Below are 23,323 nucleotides of genomic sequence, written 5' to 3' on the forward strand. Positions count from 1 at the left end.
CGATTTTGAATTCTGTGTGAGGCGAGGTTCGATCGTGGTAGGGTGCCAGCATGGTATGTGTGGATTACCCTGTAGAACTAGGAGTCTTAATATGTGTCAATATCTGCGTATGGGTGGGTCAGTACGTATGTATTATTCATAATTAGAATTTCAATCAATTGAAGCTGTGAAACATGGAACATCCCAAAGTTTCTTAAGCACCAAATAAACTTTACGAGCAGCACGGCATGCAACGGTTTTCCCAATGTTTTCTGCACTGGGTCTTTACTTTTCAGTGTTCTGTCAAAGCAAACTGCTAGATGCATACAATGAGAAATTTTGAGAAAACTTGTCCCAAAGTGATCAGACCGCAATGATGGATCTTGGTTTCAAACAACTTGTACTTAAAGCTGTCTACTTGTGATCCAATTGTCTAGTACATGTTTATTGTAACAAAGGTCATTTGAGAGCTATGGAGAACAGGAGTCCTTGTATATCTTGATTTGTACGTGCGCTGTATGTACAATAAACCTGTGCTGGGTGCTTATTAATTGTGGCCTTTATAGAATTTTTTATTTCCACATGTTTTGTTTTTTGTAGAAAGTAGTACCTCCTTCCATCTGCAATGACGTAATGTCCCACAACATCTGATAAGGCTTTGCGACACCGCCAACACACTTCAAATCGCCTCCCTACCGACATCTCCTTCCCTTCTTTCCTCTCCACTCTTTCCTCATTCTCTCCTCTAATTACCACACCGTTGATATAGTTTTTCCCCTCCAACAAGCTCCCAAATTGCTACTTCATGGTAATCACATACAGCTGCAGTGGAGTGGAGATGGAAGAGGTGGGGGGGGGTTATTGTTGTTATGGAGACGTTACGATTTCTCCATTCACAATCCGATCCTGGGGTTAATTTTGAGATTCCGCGACTCCCTGGTTCTGCCTGGATACACAATGAACTCCTGGAGGGTTTGCCTAATAAAAAGAGGGTAAAGGACTGGCTCACAACTAAAAAAAAAGTTTCCTTTCTAAGTATTTTCTGGAAATGAAAGAGGGGAAAGAATTCAGGGCTAATGAGCAATTCACCGGCCCTGATCCACCGGAAGTGTTGGGTTTTCAATTTCACGGCTCCACTAGAAGTTGTAAAAGACGTTTTCCACTTAAACAGAATGTGATGCTGATTAGTAATTAGCATGACAAGAAATTCAAGTCTACTCCACGGCAGCCGTTTGGTGACTGCCAATTCTACGACTAAAAAGGCATTCTTTTTTTAAGTAACCGGATGATGGAACTCTTCCAGTTTGCAGCAGATTGACACATCCAAGAACCGCAAGAAATCCAGGGGATAATACTAAACTTAGTGAAGATAGTCTATACAGTAGAGAGGCAATATGTAGAAGGAGCCATTATGTCTTGATCCTGCTGTGAAAAGCTTGTAGCGTGTTGGTGATATTGCACGGAACAAAAACAAAACATTCAATTAAGATGATGCACAAATCACATCATCAAGGATCAGCAAGCAGCTGTGAGTCACTTTATTCTGGAGACGTGGCCCCTAAATAATCCAGGTGTGAGTGAAGATCAACGTTAATTTGTCTGGATATTCATCACAAGGCAATGGTGGATCCACCACCACCTCATTTTAAATAATACACCGAAACCAACAGCAAGGAAACATTAAGTGACACCATTATGATCCCATGTGAAGCACAAGCAAAAAGTAGTAATTTGAATTAACAAAGAAAAGGTACAAAAAATAAAAAGAATAAAGGAATCAATATGAAAATACATTTTTATAGCGTTCTGTTCCTCACCTGGTCATGTCCCTTCTTTTTCTTCTTCTTCTTGCCCCAGCATCCAGAACTCTCTGCGTCCTTCCCGCCGGTGTCACACAACAGACCGTCCAGCTCCTCCGACCCCCCCTGCTGGCTGTGAGATGTCTCTGCGGCCAAACGGTATGACAGGTTCCTCAGGATGCACACACAGTTCTCTACAGTCTGGTGGGAGAGAGAAATAAAGAGACAGACATAAATGAGGGACAGATGGCAGTCAGGTGAGAAGACAAACAAACACCCAAAGCCCTACTGCCCCACACACACACACATTTATCAACATACTGCTTACATAATATACACTTTAAGGACGCGCAGACACACTTTGCTGTGTGTGGAATGTAGACAGACACACAGACACGAATCCAAATGTTGTGAGCGGCTTTGCAGCCAACAGTCTTTGATCGTGTGAAGGATTTCTATGGGAAGGTTTTAACCTTCACATTTCCTGGTGAGGAGCCTCTATGTGCGATTGCTTTGTTATGGTCAAACTCCGTCCCAAGACCTGGTTGGTCAAACCACAGACACCAGTGGTGTGCCTTTGCTCTGGGCTTAGAGGTGATAACAAATTTCTCCTCCAAATTCTCTCTTTCTGGACCGACTCTGGTCGGTGAGAGGTTAAGGCGACAGTGACTCCAGTAGACCTTTCTTCTGATTCGGCCTTGTTAAACAATAGGACTGAGGATAAAGGCTCTCCAGCTTCCAGCTGTTAGGCCCCTTTAACCCAATGCTTTCTGGACCAACCCTTGTCAGGGAGACCCGCGTTCTCGCTGCTTTTCCAGTCCTCACTCGCGGCCTAAGCAGCAGAAAGAAAGCTTCTTCTACCCACCTTAATCCGGCTTGCATGTTAGATTAAGAACACTACTGCGTCTCCAAGAAACCCAACACTTTCCAAGACCCCATATAAATTCCAGCAATAAAGGAAGTAGCGGATGCCAAGTTAACCTGACATGAGGAAACACAACAAACCTTACCTGATTTTGATCACAGTAAGGCTATGTCTGGACAAGTTATATTAACATGCATTGATGTTATTTGTACTGTTTAACAAGCGATTGTGAATGTCTATGAACTGTCGAGCTCCGCTACATGCTGTGTGTGCATCATTCTGTGGTACAGTGTTTATTTGGGCATTTGTCCAGGCCCCAGTAATCACAATAATTGCTGCTGTAATATTGTGCTGTTTGCCGGACCGATTCACACAAAAGAGAGTGATAGAACTTGTATGTAGGGCTGGGCAGTATACCGGTTCAAACGGTACACCATAATGTTCATACTGGTGTTACAGACAGGACCACTGACGTTTCCGTTTGGCGGGCAGCAGAATTTTATTTGACATGTCATCGAGGAGTGCCCAGCGGTCGGAGCTACTTGTCTTACGTGTGTTGAGATTGAGTCACCGTTATAACTCTATAACAACAATGGATAACCCACAACACTCTTTAACAGGGGATAACTCAACGTGTGTCATGACACAACACCCTGTGACACACAACTAATTGTGGACATTTTAGGAATAGCAGCTACTTTTATAGAAATGCAATTCATGTCTTTCTGTAATTCTCACAATAGCAAAGTCATCGAGCTGGACCTCTCTGCAGGCCTTACAATGTTCCAACAATTAATTAACCTACAACGGCCTTATAGCGCGCCCTAAGTTTGGAGAAACAGGCAGAAATAGGACCAGGACAAAGAATCTTACTGTTGTTGAAAGGGAAAAAATTGTTCTATGTAGTTACACTTTAAAAAACGTTTTTGTCGAGACCATGAGAAAATGTGTGCAAAGGAGTTGTCTCTGCATTGTGAGGAGAAGAGCTACCTTGCTGTCGATCTCGCTGCTCCCCAGAGCGGTTTGGATGACGTAGAGCAGAGCGTCTGTGAGGCCTTCACATTCCCTCATCCTCCTCCGGGCCTCCTCGCCTGCAGAACTTACATTCCTGTCACACACAAACACACACAAACATACACCAACACACACATCTCATCAATGAACGGTCCGGGCGAGAACCGAACATACCGCATAGTTTCAGAATAACACACACGCATCTATAATGTAACACACGCGCACACACACACACACACACCCAGCCGATTCACGTTGCCGATTGTTGATGCGTACATTGTTACTTGACACCTCTGAACACGCATGATTCATGATTCATATCTTACATTACATTACATTACATGTTATTTAGCTGACGCTTTTATCCAAAGCGACTTACATTGCATTATAACCCATGCATTACATTTTTTGCCTGGGGAGCAATTAGGGGTTAGGTGTCTTGCTCAGGGACACTTGGAGCAGCCGGGATTCGTACCACCAACCTTGCGGCCCCCAGCGCACTGCTCTACTCCGTGCGCCACCATCGCCATATTTCTAGTTTCAGCATCTCCTGTTGGTTGGCACAAGCTCATATGCCAACGCATGCAGTGAATAAGCAGTGGGCAAAAGTATGTGTGAAAGTAAGAGACGGCCAGGCAGAGACGGGACGAGACAGAACGAGAAAGGGATAAAAGGAGGGATAGTACAATAGAGAGAGAGAGAGAAGGAATGAATGAATACAAATGAGAAATACGGGGGAGAGACGCAGAGATGGGAGAAAAGGAGCAGGTGGCCGGCAATACCAAGCCCGCCATGAAATATTCAATCTTTCATCAGACTCCCCGCATTCCCTAACGAGGCGTGAGAAAGAGGAATTAGTGCCTCAAATTCAGGGAGCTGATCCTCACTAAACTCTCCTGCAACACACACACACACACACACACACACACTACTACTACTACTACTACTACTACTACTACTACTACTACTACTACTACTACTACTACTACTTGGGTAAATACCTGATATGTGTAGTTCATTTTCACCAAGAGACATATTGCGGTTGCACGTGGGACAGAGAGACAAATGGGGGGATGCACACGCACACACAGAAGCAAGATAACCTTGCAGACAGAGATGCAAATGTAATCATGGCAGCACGCCCACTCTATAAACTACTACTTACAAAGTTAAGCACACATATTTGTTTTACCGTTTCACTATACATCTGCAGAAATAATTAGATAATGCAGGAAAAAACAAATACACATTGGAGGGTAGTTGTCATTATTCTGCAAGATGTGTTTTCTTTTGATGGTCAAGTGTTGGACGGAGGGAAACCAGTAGCACATTAAAATAAATGTCTGGTACACAGCTGACATATGAAAAATTTTAATGAGCTCCGTCATTGCTGTGGAAAATGTTCTCCTGCAGCTTTAGAAAGCATCTTACCAACACATATTTTACATCAACACAATTGGCTTATCTACTTTAAAGGCCCTAAAATGAATCCTGCTGTTTCAGTAGCTGCTACGTCTCTAGCATGCTTATTAAGATCAACATCAATCACCAAGCCTCTGATTGGTCAATTGAAACAAAGACAAGACAATGCATTATTGAGCTTCATTCCTGGGAAAAATGACTGAAAATATATGATCTTAAGCGGGTACATACAGTACATTTGGGTCACTGGAGTACCTAACTAGCCTACAAACAGCAGATTTTTGTGATTCAACGAGACTTGAATCAGATTTGGATCTTCTGCATATTCCACATGCTGACCCCTACATTCGTCCTGCAAACGCCACACATAATATAGATTTTATTCTACGTTTTTGAGACTACAAAGACTACACTCTGTGCAATAAATATGAGAATGAGATTTCTTTTGAGAATTTCCATATCCATTGTCATTCCATTAATCATTTTTTGTTGTTGTCCTCATGTTGGATAAGAAACAGAGAGTAACACTAACCGGAGGCAGCCTGTGGCGTTGCGGAGGACCTGGGATGAGTGTAGGTGCAGCTTGCGGTCCTCCTGTGTATGCGGGGACGTGTCCCAGCCTGAGTGGGGTATGATCACGGCGTTGGTCAGCACTGCGAGGGCGTCTTGGATGATGGGCATCTTCAGGGCGTCGCATGATGACAAGTTCCACAAAACACCTGAGGAGGACGGCAAGGTGACACCAAGAAAAAGGGAGAGGAAAAAGACTGAAATCAGTGAAATAGTGAGAAGGTTTAATTGACACAGCAGTCATTATCTTCATGAAACCTGGATTTATACCAAAAATAATATTTTTATTACGCCAAAAGAGTGTGATTTTTTTTTTAACCTTGAAATTTGAAACTTGAAATATTACACCGATATATATATCTGCTGGTGTACTCGTGCACACGCATTGCTGATTGGTTGACCAATCCCCTGCAAGCGAATTTAAAATCTGTTAACCTTATTGTTATTACCGCATGAACAATTAACACATGTTAGACGGCTTTATTTAAAACTTGATTCTGATTTCTACGGTCTGCTATTTATTTATAACAGGCTGCAGTATAAATAAAAAGAGTTGAATATCAGATAGTTTCTATAGATCGATGAGTGACAAAGTGTTACTATTAATAACATACTGCTACTATTAATCACAGACCATCGCTATTAATAACAGATTGTAGCTATTAATAACAGCAATACTATGAATAACAAACCTGTGTTATGAGCATGAGTTGCTTAGGTTGTGAATAACAGTCATTACTAATTAGAGACTGTTACAGCAACCAGTTTCTATGAATAACAGATTGTTCAAAAGAACAAACAGACTGGCTATGGTAAACAGACCGTTTCTATTAATGAATAACAACTCAACGGATAAATCGGTTTTTGTCTTCTGTAATTGCTGCCGGGAAAATGTAGGAAACTGTATGTAGGAGCTGATCACTGGTGTCATGCTGAGTCATTAAGTAGCATGTTTCATCCTTCCTATATTGTACATCCTATACATCTTTTGGAAAATGTCTTAATTAACAAAAAGGCATGCAATTTAGATCCAATTTAGAGTTTTTTATTGACTGAATATTTTTTAGATTGCTTTTACCGTTAATTTTAACTACATTTTGTAACTTCTTTTAACCCTCTAACCCTAAACCCCAAAATACTTATTCTGATTTTAAAAGTGAGCAATGTGAAAAAAAGGATAAGATAAAAAGTAACAACCTTCAATACAGATGTATTTAAAGCTTTTATCTTACTCCTCTTATACTTCTGAAGTGTTTAATTGCCATTCTGAAGTATGCTTTACATGTTCTACTAAATCGTCATTTGCTAGTGCCATCACCATTTATAGTGTTAGATGTAAAAATAAATGTAGGACTAATATGTCTGTGAATAAGGTTCATTATATTGTAAATGTCACCCACACACCTGAATCAAAATAGTCTATGGGTAATGGTTGTCTCTCAAATCCTGCTCCCACACAAGTTATGACATCCATCTATTGGCATAAAATGAACATATTGACATAAATTCTTAGTATAAAGGGAAAGAGTTGAATGGGTCTTGTCAGACAGAAAGGCCTCGCTCACTGTAACTACAGCTACATAATCAAACGCGCTGTATGCAGCCATCTGAGGTGAAGGTTTACTTTACTAGCTATCAATCTTTGCCCACATTTATTGTCCTCAATCTAGAAGCCTAACGCGTAAGCTTTACTCTTTGTTTTCATAATGTGGGGAGCACTGGTCCACCCACACAGGCCTAGAGCTTTGTGTCAATGAGCCTCGGTCTTAGCTTGGAATCATGTTTGTTCACTTTGGGTCCTTTGACTTTGTCATTAATAACAGGAACCAGTGTAGCTAAGCGCTAAACTGTCAATTCCATCAATGTCAACCAGCATAGATGCAAATATCTATACCTCTGCTAATTTAATGTCATTTTTATCTGTTTTTTTAATTTATGACATTTTGGCCAACTGAAAGTGTTGAAGAGGGAGGCTAATGAGATGCAATAAATGTTCCAAAACCGATGACATTGCTGCCTTTTGGCATGTGCTATAACAACTCTACTACCAGGCCTGTTACTACAGCGTCATGTATTCATTCATCCTGTCATCATATATTATTTCATCTTTGGTGCAGGCATTTTACTTTGCAAAAAGCAAAGAGATAAACTGCTGACACACATACACATCACTATAAGTATATATGCTATAAATAACCTAAGAGGAATTGTATGTGGTACCCAGTGTTGGGAAAGTTCACTTTCTACATGAACTAGTTCAAAGTTCAGTTCACAATTTTTTAAATGAACTAGTTCAGTTCAAACTTCAAAATATTTGAACTAAGTTCACAGTTCCAACTAGTTCAGTTCTTTTTTTCCATATTTTGCTGCAAGCTATTATTTTTCAAAATGATTGCCACAGCCCATATAGAACCACAGACAGCAATTATTTTATCAGTTTTAACACTGAAGCTATGCATCAGATTTAATCTTCATATCTAATTGAATCCTTATCCAACCAGGGTTTACATCAGCATTGAGGGGACAGCATTTCCCCATTGTTGCTTTAATGTTGCTGTCCATTCACTCCACACTAGCAGCAGCTGCAGCGTTCACCCCTACAGTACATTCTCAAACACATGCTGCTTGAATGGTCTTTTTAAAATAAGGAATAAAAACATGACAGTTATCATTAAGGTGCAAATGTTTGCAAAGAAAGGTCAGATACCTCCCATCCTCACCGACCTTGTCCGTAACTTCATAAAACTCATTTAAATTATTATACACCACCTCTTTGCTACACGCAGCTGTCGCCTCCATGCATTTCTTTTTTTTTTATGACGCATGCGCGGTGCGACACTGGTGGCGGATGTTGCCAGATCGGCTGTTTTTTCCGCTACTTATTAAGGTGTGTTTACGGTGTGTTTTCTATAGAAATCTGCCACCCCATTGAACGATGTTAACGTGAAAGAACGTGCCGTTCATAAACCCCAGAATGAACGAGTTCACAGTAACGTTCATCGGGCATTAATACAGTACGTTTAGTTCACGTTCACCCAAAATATGAACGAGCCACAACACTGCTGGTACCTGTCGCTTTGAAGAGAGCACAGGTGGCTTCAGTTCATCGTCAGTAAATGGTTGTCTTATTCAAGGTGAAGTAGTGAAAATACTCTAAATATAGCGCACTAACATTGATGAGCACTGTGAACTGCATTGAGAATGCAGAGAGTTCCCATCCCACATTTTAAAAAAGTAATAAAGAAAGGGCAGCGCTCTGGGAGGAAGAGAGGGAATATTTCACGGCTATATTGCCTGTCAATAAATTCCTCCTTTCAGAATATTTAATGCATTTAAACGAATTGATTAATATGTTATAAATAACTTTCTATTTCAAGCCAGGATCAATCATTTTGGATCAAAAGTGAGGTAGACAGAGACTGGTACTGGAAGTGAGGTACACAAAAAACACGTACTCTTAGAGTAACTGTATTTGACAAAAATACACGCTTACATATGGCATGAGTACATCCAAGCATTAGGCGCTGCTGTACATTGCATCGAATCCACAAGTAGAGCCAATACCTGAAAGTAGCTTTATTCCCCCCAAATAAGCATCTTTATTTCTGGACAGATATGGGAAATTAGTTATTAAACCAAAAGGAGGAATAGGTCATATATATACACATATATAACAAAATGTGCAGTTCACACGTGGAACTCTGCACCATACATTGCACAAAGAGGCTTTCTTGCGCTCATTTTGAGTTTGCGTCATAAACATGGCTGTCTGTCATCACCGCAAATGATGCCTAAAATGGTTTTTCCTCACCTGATACCTCATGTCAACCGAATGAGACATTCAGCTGTCAATAATTAGACAGGGGGAAACGGTTTAGGGCCAGTGTGGGACACAGGAAAAATCTGGTCAAAATATTCACTATTTCAGTACTTTCTTATTTTTCTGCATATTTGTCTCACTTAAATGTTTCAGATCCTCAAACAAATGTATATTTAAATATTAGACATGAGTAAGCATAAAATTATTTTTAAATAATTAGGTAATTTTTCACCTTATAAGTGTGAGATAATCTCTGATGATCAGTGACTCTGCTCTGAACACCAATGAGTTGGATTATAACATAATACATTCTCAGAGGCGTTTTTAGGACATCCTGTCCACAGACGCTCAGCTTCTGCATTGTCATGTCAGCAGATCCATCAATGAACTCCGTCTGAGGAGCTTTCCTTTCCACAGTTAACTTTCAAGCTTGAGCGTTTTAAAATATACTTGAGTGATTTGTAACGCCCAATTGTCTCTACCAATGGGCCCAAATGGAGCGGACTTGGTCCAACTTGGTCTGATCAATCCTGATGTCAAGTCATTATTGGCCCAACAATTACTGTCTAAAACATAGCCTTCACCTTTTTAGTAATATCAGACTAAAACACACACACAACACATTAAGCATAAATAACTCATATTCTGCTTTCCAACATGCCTTGAAATACTGTGACTTCTGACACAACCCACAGTGGAGATGTTTTCATGAGCGTGGGCGGTAGTAAGAGAAATACATTTTTCCTAATTTGGCTCCAGGAGTGGAATGAAGTCCCCCCAGAGGACTCTGGATGTGGATCAGTTTGAAAATAGAGTGGTATTTTAGCTGTGTCGTCTCTTTATCCCCCTTGCGAGGAGAAGGTCCTTTTACCTTGGCCATCCATGCGAATGCCAATTAGTAAGGGATTGAGAGTATAAATAAAGTAATAGGTGTCGAAAAAAAGAAGAGCGATTCTGGTAGAGGCACTAGTGGTAATCCTTTAATCCGCTTGGTGGCGAGTTTACAACCAAGGCCTAGTGGGTTTAAAAACTCAAAATAGTCAATTCTGATTTATTTATTTTTTGGATGATATTTGTGTTTACTCACAGAATACCAACCTGTTGTTGATACAAGTCCAGTGCAGCCCGCTCCACAGAATGTTAATGTCAACAGTACCTGATGAGTGCTGGGAACTATGCAGGTGGTGAACAAGTCTTTCCTGTGTGTGTTGTGGCAGCCAGAAGGAAACATGGCCCACACAACACAAGCACCTGCAGCACCACGGACAGCACCATCAGAGGAAGACAAGGGCCCTTTCTCAATATGCGTTCTTGTGTGGACTTTTGTTCTCGTGGACTCATGAAACGTCATCAGTCGCAGCCCGAGTACTGTTCCAATTCTAAAGTCCGCATCTGGCCGAGAACGGTCATAATACCCGGATGTGACTCGCCCCGCCCATTTTACTGGGCATGCATCGGAGCAGGCTCGTCTGTTCTTGTGAGAGCCAAATATCCCAGAATGCATTTCACCTCGGCAACAACGACAGAGGAAAATAAACACAACTTCATGTCGAAGTTTATAAATACTACTATATTTAAGTAACGTAATGTAATTTTATGACTGAAGTTTGTTTTTAAAGCAACTTTTGTTGTTTGTCAACATTCAGCCTTTGTAACAGTCTGCTCCGTGGATGGAGATGTGAGGTGTAGTTAACGGTCAGACCCTCCAGCACCAGGCGGTCAGCTCATCTCAGCCCGCAGAGAGCAGCCTGTTTTCGGCGAGTCTTCTGTGAAATGCTCCGCCGGTTTTCACGTCTCCGTAGCGGTTATACATGAGATTTATAACTGTACTATAACGAGTCTTCATACGTTTTAATGTGGTGTCAGAGACTGATGTTGTTCACCGGTTACGTCTGTTTGAGGACAGAGTTTAGATTCATAACTTCGCGTTTAAACTTTAACGTCTTGTCTGTATCCGCAGAGTGCAGCTTGTTTATTGTCCATCATTGTGCATTAAAACTAACGATGTTTTAATTAAAGGACACGAGGAGACCGTTATCGAGACTCTAAATCGGCAGCAGAACTTCAGCTTCAAGCTTCAAGAAATTCTGAAGCTCTGAATTATAATCTTGTAATCTCTGTAAGATCTTTGATGCGTGGTCAGCAGCTTGCTGTACGAGGACCACTATACTGATTATTAGCCTCTTGATGTTTGAGTAACAAGACAAACGGTATGTGTGTGTGTGCATTCAAATATTTTAGTATAATAGTTTATTTTTTGTTACTGTATCCAACCTCCTCCTCCTAAAATGATAAAGCTAATGGTTTTATGACTGATTATATATATATATATATATATGGTGCTCAATATTATATATACCATTTCTAATTTTAAATGAAAATGAGACAAAAGCTTGTTAATAGTAAAATATTTAAGTCAAAAACTAAATTAAAACGTATTAGCAAGACCAGCTGACGTGGTGACGTCATCAAGTCAGCTGCTGTTCCAATTACGGAAATGACCGTTCTCCGTTCTCCCGAACCTGCGAGTCAGGACTCCCGAGTCTGTCTCCCGAGTCTATTCTCGCGGGAACGCAAGTCCGTTCTCGCCGTCTCAGGTATTGAGAAAGGGCCACAGTAATAGCTACTCAGAGGTTCCGGACCAGGGATAGCTCCACAACAGGTGTAGGCAATTTCTCCCTCCCCTCTGTCAGGGAGCCTCAGCTGCAGACGGGTGGGCCAATTAGCAGCTGCATTAAAGAGAGCGAAGCAGCCACAGAGGAAAAGGGCAGAGGAGGTGAGCAGACACGGAGCGCTCGAGACACCACCAAAACGTCGGAGCAGTTTTGACTCACCAACACTCTGGAGGACAGAGCCTTAGAGGAGGATGTGAGAAGCCTGAGGGACCCTTTACTAACCCTACGTCTCTTCTGCCTCCCATCCAGATATACGCTGAGGAAGCAAGGAGCTACCTAAGAAGGCAAACCTGAGTTACAGTTTTCTCCTACTCCCCTCTCCCACACTTTATGAGGAATAAAAGTTACGTTTTGTTGCATCAAAACTCTGCCTAGTGACTTGTTTTGACCGAAACTCCAAGCCTCGTTTCAGAAGGCTACAGTGTGTTTCTGATTTTATTCTTTAAACCGTCGAACAATATGCTGTGATATTAATTCTTCTTAAAGTAATGCGTTGTTATAAAATTACAATTATGGGAAAATATTTAGCTAAAAGGAAAAGTCATTAAGAGAACAACAACTATGAAGTAAATTAAATGCTTTACAATGTTTTATGATTATTGTTATACATACTGCGGGACATGAATAGCATTATGGATATTGTTGAGTACTTAAACTATACTTTACTTAAAATGAGAAGAATGGATTATACATTATATATAGAACAATGTTACCAAGGTTTTAATAGTTGTTGTTTGTTTGTTAAATATCCTGAGCAGGTTTAGTTAAATCTGAGTTTTTTGTTCCTAGATTTTGCACTCAGCTGTGTTTACTTGTTATAACTTATCATTGGCAAACCTGCCAACCTGTAATTTGAGGTATTATTTACTGTAAAAGGTAGTAAAATATGGAAAGAAATTCAGACCCACATCAATCTCAGCTGCGAGATAAAGTAACTTCAAAATGTTAGTGAAGCGTACCTGTGAGCAGCTCCCGGATCTCCACGTCGGTGGTCTTCCGGAGCAGTCGCACCAGGGCCGGGATGCCCCCGCAGTTCTTCAGGGCGATCTTGTTGTCGTCGTTGGCTTTGCCGTACACCAGGTTCCTCAGGGCTCCGCAGGCGCTGCGGTGCACGTCAGTCATCCGGTGGTCCAGCAAGTCCACCAGAAGCTGGATGCCACCCTGTCGCCGGATCTGAGGGAAAGAGGAGGGAGGGGGGGAGTTAAAGGGAGTGACCGTAGACTTGCATACAATTAGACTAGAATTTAGAAACTTACGCATTGGCTCCTCTCAGCAGAATTGGAGGCTGGCGCCTGGTTTGGGGCATATTTCAAGAACTGTCTATCTGAACTACTTGGCACTTGACAGGTGGTTTGTTTGGATCCAAGGACATACAGTGTTAAAGTGGAGATATTTTGGAGACGCATCAAGTAACAATGCCAGACGAGTAGGCTTTGCAATAGTTACGTTTTCCCTTACTTGACACTGGAAGAAACAAAGAAATATTTTCTGTTTTGATTGCGATTGATTTGGATTAACCAAAGTATTCTTTATCTGTAAACGTCCATCATCATTACGTCCAATTGCCTTCTAAGTGCTTATTTTTTTTCTCTTAAAAATTGAAAACACCCAAAGGGATTGACCAGATAACGACGAGATTGAGAAAACAGAAATGCACTATTAATTGCTAAATCGTTGTCAGGTCATTTTCTTTCAGTCTCCCTTAGAGACACAGAAGCAGGAACATAACTAACAGACGCATCAAAAGCACATCGGTGGTAGGAGACGTGTCCCGCAGCATCCCGTCTATTATTTCACCATCCGGGCATCGCTCTCAAGGGCGAAAAACAAACTGTTCTGTGTGGGTTGGGAGTTTGGCAGCTACTGCTCTAAATGCTACATGCCATTCCTCAACACAATTTCAACATCAGTCATCCTTCTCATCTGCTCGCTCTTTCTCTAATGCCTGTTGGCAGATTGCTGTTTGAAGAACTTGTTTGCCCTCAAATCCATCGTCTCTATGAGGATTAATGACGTGGAATTGAGTTGGATTGAGTTGACATTGAAGAGACGAACGGAAAAAAGAGGCTGGTGTGCGTAATGGTGACTTAATGGCGTCTAATGGTGAGTTTGATGGAGCTTAGACAGCTGCACACGTGGGAGTTTCCCCTCAATAAAGAAAATTGAGAATAGGTGTATTTACACCCTGCTAAGTGACTCTTCATTAAACATGTGTCAAGCTGTTCATGTGTTGCTTTGGCCTACATGGACAAAGACATTTCAGAGCGTAAGGCCTTCGTGATCTCAACCACAGAGTTGTGCAGTTTTTGTCTCACAACTTTAACCATATCACAGTTTTCAGTTTGGTCACCTTAAAATGTCTTAGTCCGTATTTTACTGAACTGCAACCTCTTGTGTTATTTCTGGCTGCACAAGATCAAGATGGCTATGGCCAAAAGGCCAGGCGTGTGTATATGTATAGCATTTATTTCATACAGAATACCTGCTGTACGTCGTTGGATTTCTGTTGCAATCGACTTGCTGCAATATTTCTCCATTGGCCGGTTTGCACAATCGTGAAAAATATTGTAAAATATATATTGTAAAATATTTTTAAACTAAAAAGCAGTGAGAAACCATCTTTTCAGATCTCGCAGAAAAATCTAACACTGCAGGGTTCAATGCTACAGGAAATAATTGTATTTTTTAAGGTGTCCTTGTGGTGATTTATAGTCATGAAGAGTTTGGGAATTTAAACCTCTGTCTGTACCTCAGATTTGATCTTGTTGTCTCCAAAGCAGAGGTGCTGGAGGTAGGCTGCGGCGTTGGACTGAACCGATGGGAACTGATGCTGCAACATTTGGATCACTTCCGGCAGCTCTGGATCCCTCCAGCCGAACTCCCTACGGAGATACACAGAGAGAACGCAGTGTGTTGTGATGTGTACTGTGTTAGATCTGTGTGTACGTATGTAAGCATAAGTGTGTGTATGAGGCTGAACCCATTTCTGCGCAGTATGTCGCCCCGCTCTATGCATGTTTTTTCATGCTTACCAGACACAGAAATCCAGATTGGAGATTAATCAAAAAGACAACATAAACGAAATAAGGCACATAAGAGATTCAGATTTAAATGTGTATTTCTATTTGTATTCACTATGTATCAGAATAATTGAGGTTTAATAGTAAGGATGCAACAAAAACAATGAAGAAAACAGTCTGCTTCAATGCCAATTATGTGCAATTTCTTGAATACAAAATGAAAACCTAAAGCTTAAAAAGGGATCAAAATAAGTATTCTCCTGTATGTACTCATACTGTCAACCTCATGTTTTAACTTCTCTGACTCACAACATTTTTTGTCCGTATGCCTTTGCGTGTGTGTGTGTTTAAATATAACTGAAGTGTGAATGCTTATAAACAGCATCATGTGAGAAACAAGGAAGCGCTCAGATTAAACTGAATAATTCTCCCTTATCGGTTTTAGGGTTGGGGTTCAGGTACAGATCTAGGTGACCCGCCTGCCCTTCCATATTGTGCCATTCAAGTTGCCAATGGCAACTACTTAGAGGAATTGGCACCCAGCTAACCTGTGTTAGCTATCCGCAGCAGGAACGGAGTGTGGCTTAAGACATTTTTAAAAGTAGCAGATAAATTGAAAATTACAGAGAGTTTTGTCCAGTTACTGTTATAAAGCTTATTATTTCATGATTAAATTTGACTAATTACTCCAAATATGAGGTGTCTAAAAATGGCGGCCATATTTTCACTTGCCTTGCTACCGGCCCGGCAACTATGTTTGCTGAGTCCGAGTGACACACGCAGTGTTTCTACTACAGTTTTTGGGGCTGCATATAAAAAGCCCCGCTTTGCTCAGCTCTTATGTGAAACCCGTTTCTCTTTGATGTATCTTATTTTTGATGCAGCAACACCCCCGCAGAGATAATTCCACTTCAGTCTAATTTAAAAACATAAACACATGCACGCACAAACAGTCTCGGGATGGCGCAGATAAAAGCAAGCACGCACGCACGCACGCACGCACGCACGAGCAGAATCCTGCACACAGTAGTCACAACACATGCACGTACGTGCTCATTGACTCGCATCCACACCCAGCCATCAAAGGCAGTGCAAAAGTGCCAGGATTAGAAAGCTCTTGTCTCTGAGTTCCATAATGGGCCAATGGGGTGAAGCCAGCCTTTGAATAACGGGGGGGAATTGCAGGAAATAGCAAGAGAATAATTTCAAAAGGTTATTTTTCTCTCTCTCACTCAAAACGATCTTGTCTCCCTCTGTTTCTTTATTTCCTATTGCCATGCTCTGGGGGACATTGTTTCCCACACAAACACACATGCACAGCCACCACATTAACATGCACGATACGGGTGTTGCATGTACAGTGATCGTGCGCCTCAATGCCCGACATCCCCGATGACATGACCTGGTTTGGGTCACCCTGTGGGTTAATTCCCCGATAAGGTGTCCAACGTTCCAGCTGAGCGAGCGGGCAGATCTGTGTGTGTCTGTGTGTGTTTCTTCTTTATTCACATCGTAGTAACGAAAGCGGGACCAGAGCAATAACAAACGGCTGCGTACATGAAGTAAACCAGATGCCTAACCTTGAATTAATATAATAGGTATGAAAACAAGCTAATGGAGGCTGAGGGGTGAGAGTTCCTTATTGAATTTGTCCTTTACTGGAATACTTTTACTTATTTTTAAACATTATATTTCAGGGGAAGATGTTATATTCTTTATTATATCACTATTGTTTTGACTGAGTTACTTTAAAGTTGTAAATGTCACTATTATTACAATATGAGCACTAGTTGTATATCTCCCATTGGACAGTCGGAATCCTCTTCTCTATTAACGACAGTTGGAGTACGCCAGAGCAATATTTTTTACACCGTCGTCATCACTTTATCAATTAATTACATTAGACATTAGAATGAAATTTGGAAAGAATCTGCACAGTTCTAATCTTACTAGTTTACTATGGAAAGTGTATTGACTGAAATTGAGTATGTGAAAGTGTTTTTAGGTGCTTTACTAAGACAACCTGCAGTGATGTTACCTGCACATTACTTGAAGGCCCAAGCGCTGTTTTTGGCATATTATAAAAACATTCATTCCGTCCCATCTTTTATCTCTCGGTATTCTCCGACAACATTTTTCTCAAATGTCTGGGGTCAAAGTGGGGGCCCAAACATGTAACTAAGGACACAGACACAAGCTGTACTTTGTACTAATGGACAGTTAAATAGAGGTTCCAGACCTTTAATGCGGGATTAAGGCACCTACTCATAGTCAGTCAAGCTAACCTTGCAGAAGAATTTCTCAACTACTGCTCAACAGACCGTTTTTTTGTGTTATTTGAGTTTGGCATTTTAAATCACACAAAGTAGTGTACTCTTAAAGCTAGGGTAGGTCATGTTCTTTCTTTTCATTTGTCTCTTCACATTCTCAAACTTTACTAACCGAAACTCTAAACCAAAATATGGTCTGCCCCTTATCCACAGGAGTAGGACCACAATAACAAAAAGTAACCTTCACAACATCAGAACAGGAAAAAAACAAAACATGCACAAACATTCTAGAGGAAAATGAACGGTAAACATTAAAAAAGATAGAGAACATTTACGCCCACACAATAAAGGGCCCGGAATAGTTCCCTGGAGAGAAAGTTCTACATCACACCAGATTAAACTCATCCCGAAGTTTCGGGGAGAAACATTTAGGGAATAAATGTGAACATTCAACAAACAGTCAATTGGGTTCCACATTGCTGATATTAATGTACATTTGACGGGATGGGCGATGTGTTGCTGTTCTGGGATAAAACATGCCGAAATTCTAAAGCAGGCCAACACTATAAAATATAAATAAAATGAAGAGACTGTCTCGCCCCAGAAAGCTCGACTGGAATGGTTCATTCATTCACTAACTCGAGCCTTGAGGTATACTATTTTTCACCCAGCATCTCCTTCTCTCCGGACTAATATAAAAAATAGTAATTTCATTTTTGTCTTTTGCCCCCCCCCCCCCCCCCTTCTGACATGCAAGGGAAGGTAAAGGCCCGTTTAACGCTGCTTGTGAGTTCTATATTATAATAATTCTAGAATTGATTGATCACCCAGATAACTTTATCTAGGTTAATTTCCTACTATCAGATGCAATAAATTGGCCCAATGGCACAACCAACCCTACCCAGAATTATCATTTCATCCTTGAAATCTGTCTCTCACCTCACAAGTGTTTTAGTTTTCTGCAAATCCCTGTCTTAAACTGTTCTTAAATCTTAAAGTTTACATTGTCAATAGCTGAGATTCTTTTTTTTCACATGAAACATGATTACAACAGACAAATATTAGTAAAATAGTGCTATGCATTCATGTGTTGGCAGCGATAGTTAGAAAACTCACTGCTGCAGTAGGTCATCACTGAGCAAAGCACTGTATGAACATATGAACATATGAAACTCATTTCTAAGAACCTGACCCAGTTTCTTAATGGACTTAATCCATGACCCAGAGTTCAGACCAGGAAGCAGAGTCGCAGTCTTACACACTTCTCTGCGCTTCATTCCGAGCAGTCACTCAGCGTAATTAACTCTATAGAAACTGTTTCTGCCCCACGGACACCGTTATTTAAGTTAAAGGTAAACAACCGAGGAGTTATATTTAATAACTTAATCAAAGTTAAATGTAACAATACAACTGTGCAACAAACTAGGAGAATTAAAGGGGGTCTTTTGAATATTAGATCTCTGTGCTCTAAAGCTGTTTTAGTAAATGAACTAATATCTGACAACCATGTTGATATTTTCTGTCTTACTGAAACATGGCTATCGGATGGGGAGTACTTTAGCTTAAATGAAGCGACTCCTCCAAGTCATGTTAATACTCATATCCCCCGAGGCACAGGCCGAGGGGGTGGAGTGGCAGCTATTTATGACTCCTGCCTTTTAATAAACCTTAAACCTAAACTGGATTATAACTCATTTGAAAGTCTGACTTTCAGTCTTTCACAACCAACCTGGAAAATAATCCAGCCGGTTCTCTTTGTAATAGTGTACAGGGCCCCAGGTCCTTATTCTGAATTTTCACAGTTCTTAACGAGTTTGGTCCTTAAAACGGACAAGGTAATTTAGTGGGTGACTTTAACATTCATGTGGATGCCGATAACGACAGCCTTGGTACTTCATTTCTCTCTTTGCTGGAATCAATTGGTTTCTGTCAGACTGTAAACAAACCAACTCATTGTTTTAACCACACCCTCGACTTGGTTCTTGTGTATGGTATTGTGATAGAACACTTAACAATCTTTCCACAGAACCCTCTCCTGTCCGACCATTGTCTGATAACCTTTGAATTTCTACTGCCAGAATCTCCTCCTCCTGCCAAGGGTTTCTACAGTCGATGTTTATCGGACACCGCTGGAGCCTCATTTAAAGAAACCATTCCCTCTGCTCTAAGTTCAGTGTCCTGTCTCAAGATATCAGAAGACTCCTGTGAAAACTTCAGTCCGTCACGAATCGACCATCTTGTCGATACTGCCACAGGCTCTTTGAGAATGGCGCTGGACGGTATTGCTCCCCTCAAAAGAAGAATGGCAACAAGAAGGAAGTTCGCCCCTTGGTATAACTCTCAAACCCGGAACCTAAAGCAAACTGTGCGGAAACTTGAGCGGTTATGGCGTTCCACCAAATCAGAAGGATCCAGGCTAACTTGGCAAGACAGCGTTAAAACATATAAGAAGGCTCTCCGTAACGCAAGAGCATCCTATTACTCATCATTAATCGAGAAAAATAAAAACAACTCCAGGTTTCTCTTCAGCACTGTAGCCAGACTGACAGAGAGTCACAGCGCTGTCGAGCCGTGTATTCCTGTGGACCTCAGTAGTAACGACTTTATGAACTTCTTCAATAATAAGATTCTGACTATCAAAGAGAAAATTGATGGTCTACTACCCCCAACCGGAGCCAACCCGTCCGCGGATGCAGGATCCTTGGATGCAGCCGTGGGCCCTGATACCTACTTGGATGGTTTCTCTTCCATCAACCTTGATCAACTGACTTCTACAATTTTGAAATCCAACTCTTCCACTTGTCTCCTGGATCCGATTCCAACTAAGCTGCTTAAGGAAGTTTTTCCGTTAATTAGCACATCCCTACTGGATATTATGAATCTGTCTTTGTTGACAGGACATGTACCACAGTCCTTCAAGGTAGCTGTAATTAAACCTCTTCTGAAGAAACCTACCCTAGCTCCAGAGGTGTTGGCTAACTACAGACCCATCTCTAATCTTCCCTTCCTCGCTAAGATCCTGGAGAAATCTGTCGCGAATCAATTATGTGACTTTCTACAAAACAATGCTTTGTTCGAGGATTTCCAGTCAGGATTTCGAATGCATCACAGCACAGAAACGGCACTGGTGAAAATTACAAATGATCTTCTACTTGCATCGGACCAAGGACTTGTATCTTTTCTTGTATTGCTGGACCTCAGTGCTGCATTTGACACCATCGATCACCGTATCCTGCTGCAGAGACTGGAACACTTGATTGGCATCAAAGGAACTGCACTCAGCTGGTTTAAATCTTATTTATCGGATCGATCCCAGTTTGTGTTTGTGAACGGTGAATCATCGAGGACCACGAATGTTGGTCACGGAGTCCCACAAGGTTCTGTGCTTGGACCGATTCTATTTACCCTGTACATGCTTCCTTTGGGCGACGTTATCAGAAAACACCGCATAAACTTCCATTGTTATGCAGACGATACTCAACTGTATCTATCGATCAAGCCAGAAGACACCAACCAACTTGTTAGACTTCAGGACTGTCTTGGAGACATCAAAACTTGGATGACCTGCAACTTCCTGATGTTAAACTCGGAAAAAACGGAAGTTATCATGATAGGCCCAGAGCGCCTTCGAAGTCAGCTGTCACGTGATACAGTCTCTATGGATGGAATTTCTCTGGTATCCAACAGCACCGTCAGAAATCTTGGAGTTCTCTTCGACCAGGATATGTCCTTCAACTCTCATATAAAGAAGACTTCAAGGACTGCCTTTTTTCATCTACGGAATATATCGAAAATCAGGAACTTCCTGTCTCAAAGTGATGCAGAAAAACTAGTTCATGCATTTGTTACTTCTAGACTGGATTACTGTAATTCTTTGTTATCAGGCTGCTCTTGTAAATCGCTTAAACCTCTCCAACTGATTCAGAATGCTGCAGCACGTGTATTAACAAGAACTAAGAAATGGGATCATATAACTCCTGTATTAACTTCTCTGCACTGGCTTCCTGTTAAATCAAGAATAGAATTTAAGGTACTTCTCCTCACCTACAAGGCACTTGCTGGTGAGGCACCGTCTTATCTTAAAGAGCTTGTTACACCGTATTGCCCTACAAGGCATCTACGCTCCATAGATGCTGGGCTACTTGTGGTTCCTAGAGTTTTAAAAAGTAGGATGGGGGCCAGAGCCTTCAGTTATCAAGCTCCTCTTTTGTGGAACCAGCTTCCACTTTCAGTCTGGGGGGCAGACTCGGTCAGTTCATTTAAGATAAAGCTTAAAACGTTCCTCTTTGATATTGCTTATAGTTAGGGCTGGCTCAGGTTAGCCTGGACCAGCCCTTAGTTAAGCTGCTCTAGGCTTAGACTGCCGGGGGACTTCTTAGGACACACCGAGCCCCTCTTTCACTCTCACACTCTCACTCTCTCCTCCCACAATCATCCATGTTTTATTAATGTACATCACTAATTAAGCTTCTTTCCGGGAGTTTTTTGTGCTTTCTCGCCTAGCAGGTCTCCGTGGATCATAGTTTCGTGCGGACCCCGGTTCTGACTCCTGGCTCATGGCTCTGCTGACACCTGCTGCTGCCATCATCATTACTTTAAATATGATTCATATTACTGTCATCAAAAACCAACATCTTTCTGCTCTCCCTCCCCACAGAAGCCTCTGTGGATGGTGGTTCGATCTGATGGAGGTTGTCCCTGCAGTGGTCCTGCCGTACACCTGTTCTGCTACTTGCAATTACTTGTATCATTTCAGTTAGAGAAATTGAATGTATTGTACATCTTTTACATTGTTGATTCTGTACACATGACATCCATTGCAGTCTGTCCATCCCGGGAGAGGGATCCCTCCTCTGACGTTCTCCCTAAGGTTTCTTCCCTTTTTTCCCCATTGAAGGGTTTTTTCATATTTTGGGGAGTTTTTCCTGTGCCGATGTGAGGGTTTCGGGACAGAGGATGTTGCATGTGTACAGACTGTAAAGCCCTCTGAGGCAAATTTGTAATTTGCGATTTTGGGCTATACAAAATAAAATGAATTGAATTGAATTGAATTAATCATTTCAAGCCAACCATTGCATTAATGGGCGGGAGGTTTTAGTGAAAGACTAAATATGGGGGAAAAAAAGACAAAAGAAAAGATAAGTACGCGTTTGCGGGAGTGATTCGCTGACCCAATACGGCTGGTAGAATGGACGAAAGGTCAGGAGATGTCAGGCTGAGAAACACAAACACACCTACCACACAGTGTATCTACCGTGTGACTGAATACGGATCTCAGATTCTTGTAGTGCTTATGACCATGAAATCAAATAAGGCACAAACCGCTCTGTGTTAGCGGGAAGGATTCCATCAATTATTGGCAGCCTGAAGGAGGAAACGTGTTGGAGTATCCTTAAGGGGCTGTCTCCACAGTAACCGTGCTTTGATTCGCCAGATTGTGCCTGTGTGTGGCTTGATAAATTTGCTAAACGATGTTGGTTTGAGACTTCGAGGAGTCAACAAGAAGCCAGCTGCAGATGGTGGAAATGACCATACTTCTTTAGTCATCATTTATTTACTACAATAAATGGTTTTATTTCATTTCTATGCCCAATTAGACTCTATTCCGGGGGTGTCCACACTTTGTAGGCTCGAAAGCTATTTTACAATCGCCATGGCGATCTACCTCCTCATTGGCCGGTCAGTTCACCCGACTACTAAATAAATAATAATAAGTAGTAATGGTCACCAAACATAAGAACCACGCTGCATACAGCGAGCGCAAAACGTATTAATATGAAAAAAAACAACGAGCTTCTCATCTGTCACAAGGGAGGAAACCATGACAACCATTTCATATATTCTTGGTCATTACCTTACATCATGACCGGCAGTGACTGGAGTCAGCCA

At 41.4% G+C, this 23,323-nt stretch overlaps 1 protein-coding gene across 2 annotated transcripts in view; it reads right to left on the minus strand.

Moving 5' to 3' along the window:
- LOC119209833 (catenin delta-2-like) overlaps positions 1-23,323 on the minus strand; it is a 125,165-nt gene that overhangs the window by 10,965 nt on the left and 90,877 nt on the right. For both annotated transcript variants that reach the window (XM_037459432.2, XM_037459430.2), the window contains 5 exons: positions 14,894-15,026; positions 13,104-13,317; positions 5,612-5,798; positions 3,634-3,751; positions 1,797-1,979 (listed from right to left, as the gene is read on the minus strand). In XM_037459432.2, the coding sequence (XP_037315329.2) occupies positions 1,797-1,979; positions 3,634-3,751; positions 5,612-5,798; positions 13,104-13,317; positions 14,894-15,026 (835 nt within the window). The remainder of the gene's footprint in view (positions 1-1,796; positions 1,980-3,633; positions 3,752-5,611; positions 5,799-13,103; positions 13,318-14,893; positions 15,027-23,323) is intronic.

This window comes from Pungitius pungitius, chromosome 15 (genome assembly GCF_949316345.1).
Source record: "Pungitius pungitius chromosome 15, fPunPun2.1, whole genome shotgun sequence".
Classification (NCBI taxonomy): domain Eukaryota; kingdom Metazoa; phylum Chordata; class Actinopteri; order Perciformes; family Gasterosteidae; genus Pungitius; species Pungitius pungitius.